Source organism: Octopus bimaculoides, chromosome 9, assembly GCF_001194135.2.
Source record: "Octopus bimaculoides isolate UCB-OBI-ISO-001 chromosome 9, ASM119413v2, whole genome shotgun sequence".
NCBI classification, from domain to species: domain Eukaryota; kingdom Metazoa; phylum Mollusca; class Cephalopoda; order Octopoda; family Octopodidae; genus Octopus; species Octopus bimaculoides.
In genome coordinates, this window is record NC_068989.1 from 48,333,774 (window position 1) to 48,339,338 (window position 5,565).

Genomic DNA, 5,565 nt, shown 5'->3' on the forward strand with positions numbered 1-5,565 from the left:
CTATATATATATATATATATATATCTATATATATATATATATATATAGAGAGAGATATATATATACAAACATATATATATCTGTGTTTGTCCCCCTGCCAATTTGGTAGGTCTGGTGTTTTGTCACTTGCCAGAAATATTTCCATATCATCTATGTGTCTATTGTTTGAACTCTTAGTGCACAATATCAAATTTCTAGGTTTCTCTGTCATACATGTTGATCAGTATTATTATTACTTATTACATTGGGATCGTTGGGAGGTTGGTGTTGCTGCCTGGGTAAACTGGTTGGGAGCACGTGGTTAGGGTTTCTTCATTGGAATGAATTGTTGGGGTGCTTAACTATGTTTGGAATGCTGGGGAGCTGGTTGTGCTGTCTGGATAAATCGGATGAGGATCCGTAGGCCGAGTTTCTTCATTGAGGGGTAAAGGGGATCTCTTGGATGTTTCTAGTTGCTGGGGAGCAAAAATTACTCCTAACTCTAGGTTAGTTTCTTCTAATGTTTCTAATTGGTGAGTAGTCCTTGTTATTAGATAGAGAATGGTTTACTTCTAAGCAATGGCTCAGTTTTATGTGTTTGTGTTCTTTTGGATGTTGATTGTTTGATTTAGGTGGACGTGTATTTATTTCTGTAGATGCATTTGTTCTGGATTTTTTTAGGAAGGGGTTATCTGAAGTGTTGTCTCTTTTAAATTGAGCTTCATAACTAAGGAAGAAATTAACACTGTTTTCCCATCATTGCAGGGAATTTATTTCTTCCGACTCACAGCTGTCTTTCCATAGTTTTATAACACTTTCCAAAACTTGTTCATCAGCATGTTTAGTGAGTTCGGTGAGCATTTCTTCATCAATCGTTTTATATTTTTGTTTATTATTCGATGCTCTGAGTTTGAGTATATAAAAAAATAAATGCACCCTTTTAAAGCCTAGCCAGGCTCATGGGCCCGGTTTCCCAGTTTGTATGGCGTATGTGTTCCCCATCTGGACGGGACACCAGTCCATTGCAGCATTACTCATTTTTGCCAGCTGAGTGGACTGAAGCAATGTGAAATGAAGTGTTTTGCTCAAGAACACAACGCATCGCCCAGTCCAGGAATCGAAACCACAATCTTACGATCATGATGCCAACACCCTAACCACTAAGCCACGTGCCTCCTACATTTTTCCTAGTGCTAATTTCTCCCCAAGTTTACTTTGCTGTTCGGGTTCTTGTGGGATTGGTTTAATTTGTAGTTTGCGTGGTAGAATTAAAGGTGTTGAGTTAATCCATTTTTCATATATTTCTGCTTTACTGTTATTTTTTATCATGTTCCAAAATTAAAATTTTCTAGCGTTAAGATTTTTTAACCAAATATGGCTAATGCGACTTTTAATTAAACATGCTGACATTGGTATATTTTCGTTATGGTTTAGGTATTTTGGTGATGAATCTTTTTCAAAGTTATTTGCGAAAAATGAATGCAGTGTTGTGCATAGCTCGTTCAAACTTTGACTAACTAATCGTAAAGTTGGAAATGGCTCAGAGATCCAGTGTAATATATGAACCATGTTCTGTTCTGGTTTAAACCCTTACTGTATATTCTGTCATATTTCATTTGACTTCATCTGATGCAAAATTATTTCACACAAACACCCTCCACCTTGGTCAGATAAATAATGGCTCTGCTTGAGACTGAGTAGAACTATTATTTACCCAGTTAACTGTTGTAATAAGCATTACTGTAAATTGTTCCAGCGTTCTTTGATTACAGATATATCCATTTTATTTCTTGAAAGTGAAAACAAGAACATGCCAAAGAATGTAACAGTCAGTTGTCATTTCAGTGACTATGTGGGATGCTGTTTTATTAGTTCAACTAAATTTCCTAATTTTCTCTGTAAAATATTTCCCTATGATTGGTGTTATTTAATCCGGCCATATCCAGCCCAAATATTCTACCTGTTTTATGTTAAAACTGACCAGATTTAACCTCTCACACCTTTCCTACAATGTCATTCTAAAAATATACAAGCACACCTTTGAGATCCTGAAGTTACTTGATAATGCATGATTAATTCAAAATAATTTGAATAAATAAACATTACATTTAACAAAGAAATCTGAACGCTAAAGAATTAAGGAAGTTTATACCAAACCTTTATCTATTTGTTAACAAATGCTATATCACAAATGTTTTCATTAGTTAAAAAATGTCTGGAGTTCTCTATTAACTTCTCAAATTTCTTTTAGTTTCCTAACACAAAGCTGAATAAGATATGATGTGACAACAAACCTTTTATCCAAAAACATAGTTTTCAGATGTTAAACTACTTTCTCTACAAACCGTTCCTTCTCTCAACAATTCAGTTTCTCACAATTTACAGTTATGGTAGATGAAGAAACAAGCTAATGGTTGTATTTTTATATCTACTGTGCTTCAGAGCTAAAAACCCACTGCTTTGATGGAGAGAACTCTTTTAATATCCTCATTGCTGAAATGAATAATAAAGATTCTTCTAAAAGTAAGTGTTATTGAAAAATTTTCTTAAATATTTTTTGCATCTTCTGTTGCAGAATCCAGTTTTTTTTTGGTTTTTTTTTTACATATAAACCATAAGTGTCTAGCAATGGCATTTAATGCTGGTTTCTTATTGTCCCAACAAATATTATAGGTGATGCTCCTCATTACAAATGGGTTTTCACTGAAGATTTAGCATGGATAGTCATTTCTTCAAACAAGAGCAATACATACTAAGCCCACCAAATATTGATGTTGAGAAATTCTGCTGTTTAAACAAAAATATTAGGAGGTACTCCTGTATTCAGACAATAGGAAATGCTCTTCTATCCAGACAGTGTCAATAGAAGGTACTCCTGTATTTAAACAGAGATATTAGGAGATACTCTTCTACCCAGACAGGAACAGTAGGAGATATTCTTCTGTTCAAACAAAGATAATTGGAGATACTCCTGGCTGAGCTGATAAATATACACCTTAGTTCAGACTGTGACAATGGGTGATGGTCAATTATTTAGGATAATACAATAGGGGAGATGTATCAAGACAATAGGAGATGCCTCTGTGTTGAGAAAGAGAGGCGCATGGCTTAGTGGTTAGGGTTTTAGACTCATGATCGAAAAATTGTGGTTTCAATTCCTGGACCAAGCAACATGTTGTGTTGTTGCTCCAGTCCACTAAGCTGGCAAAAATAAGTAATCCTGTAACAGACCAGCGTTCCATCCATGTGAGGAATATATACTCATGTAACCAGGAAACCAGCCCTTATGAGCCAGTATGACACGAGAAGGTAACTTTACCTTACTTTTTTACCCTTCTGTTCATTTCAATAGTTTATAGGTTTATAGGTATCATTTCATGAGTAATCATCCCTCTAACCATTCGGTAGGTCTGGTGTTTTGTCACTTGCCAGAAATATTTCCATATCATCTATGTGTCTATTGTTTGAAGTCTTAGTATACAATATCAAATTTCTAGGTTTCTCTCTCATACATATTGATCAAGGCCAAAATACTTAAAGCTACTCTCTACCCTACACCTTACTCCCTTTATTTTTGCCATCTTTCATTTTTTTATTTGTTTCGGTCATTATACTGTGGCCATGCTGGGGCACCACTTTGAAGAATCTTTAGATGAATGAATCGATACTAGTACTTTTTTTTTAAGCCTGGTATTTATTCTGTCATTCTCCTTTGCTGAACTGCCAAGTTCTTGGGACATAAACAAACCATCACCAGTTGTCAAACAGTGATGGGAGGCAAACACAGGCACAAAGATACATACATAGATATATGTATGGTACAGGCATGGCTGTGTGGTAAGAAGCTTGCTTCCCAACTACATGGTTCCAGGTTCAGTCTCACTGTGTGGAACCTTGAGAAAGTGTCTTCTATTATAGCCTCAGGTCAACCAAAGCCTTGTGAGTGGATTTGGTAGATGGAAACTGAAAGCCCATCTATATGTGTGTGTGTGTGTGTGTGTGTGTGTGTGTGTGTGTGTGTGTGTGTGTGTGTGTGTGTGCTTGAGTCGTCTAAGGGACCATAAGTTAGGGAGAAGATGCACTCATATAACTGTTAGTAGAGTAGGTATATTATCTGAATTCTATACTGGAGGATCCTAGAAAGATACAAGCTGTATTTCAATAGTAGCAAGAATTGCAGATTATGCCTGGCTGAGAAGAGAACGATTTTAAAAGGTACCCAACGCCCAGATGTTTACCAGAATAGCAGGAGTGAAGTGTTTACTCCTTGTCCGCATGAAAGAAAGTACATTTATCATGCCTGTGCAACCCACCATGACTGCAACCACAGGTCCCCTGCCTTGACCTTCTGCAAATGACCAATACCCTATATATATATATGTATGTATGAATGTACAACCTTAACTAACACAGAAAGAAAACACTTTAGCAAACACAGCAATGGATGCCTACAACCCCTGTAAAAAGTTATACGTACAGTACCACCATACATATCCCATTTCCACATGAACACCAACCTGAAAGATGCACACAATTCCCACAAATACTTCAGGATAGCTCTTACCGACTTATAGCATAAGCAACCCAGTGGCAACGTCTCGGTACCAAGGGACATAATTCTTAATTATATCCCCTACCCAGTTCATTTCATCTTTTCACAGCAACCACAAAATATTCTTGTTAATAACTTTGATGTCTCGTTTACAGATGACAACAACATTCCATTGGTTGGCTATCTCCTCTACAACTATCACTTCTGTGTATTTGACTCCAAGAGTTTACGAATCACTGATGTCTATGTCTCTGAAGTCACAGAACATAAAGAAAACATCTTGAGAGATCTTGTTGGCCATTTAGTCAAGGTATTGTTTGTAAGTACATACATACTTATGTGCTTACATTCTCTTTCTCTTTTTAATTTAGAATGAATTTTCATCGCCCACCAAGGTTGTGAAGGAAAGCATCTTGTTTTGTTCATCATTCTTTAATTCAGAAGTTCTTTCAGATTTTTATAGTCCCAGATATTGTAATCATTTGTAGCATATAGATTAAGGATTTGTGTTCTCTCCCCAAGAACCAAGTTCAAATTTACTTTGCTCCAGATGGGTTTATATGTATCCTGTTGTTCCAATAATAATAGATATGAAACTGAAAGTGTATCTTTGATACTGAATTTGTGAACTTTTTATCAATGGTCCATAAATGTCCTCTTTCTCTTGCCTTGTATTTTTCTAACCACACTGATGTCCAGAGGGCAGCTGATTTTCATAACAGAACATATATTGGATCTTGTTCAAAACGGGGGCACCAGTATTTTCTTAACGAAACACTTTGAAACTTGGGACACTGGTAGAATGTGTCATATAAAACATCTTTTTCTCTTAGTCTTCTTAACAAAAAAACGTACATTGCAAGTTATTTCATGTTAAAGTTGTCGTATTTCTGTAATTTCAACCAATGACTGACGTCCATTCAGCCGAATACATTAAGTGCTGACTACGTAAACAAACGATTCTCAAACGATTCTGGCGGTGATAAAATTATTATTTCCTTGTCAAAAAATGGCTGAAGCATATTGGCAGTAGC

General features: G+C 36.0%; 1 protein-coding gene across 4 annotated transcripts in view; it reads left to right on the top strand.

Moving 5' to 3' along the window:
- Positions 1-5,565, top strand: part of LOC128246997 (thialysine N-epsilon-acetyltransferase-like) — a 15,102-nt gene that overhangs the window by 8,379 nt on the left and 1,158 nt on the right. For 2 of the 4 annotated variants that reach the window (XM_052970670.1, XM_052970672.1), the window contains exons 3-4: positions 2,422-2,502; positions 4,687-4,850. In XM_052970670.1, coding sequence (XP_052826630.1) covers positions 2,422-2,502; positions 4,687-4,850 — 245 coding nt within the window. The remainder of the gene's footprint in view (positions 1-2,421; positions 2,503-4,686; positions 4,851-5,565) is intronic. The other 2 variants (XM_052970671.1, XM_052970673.1) reach the window with 1 other exon arrangement.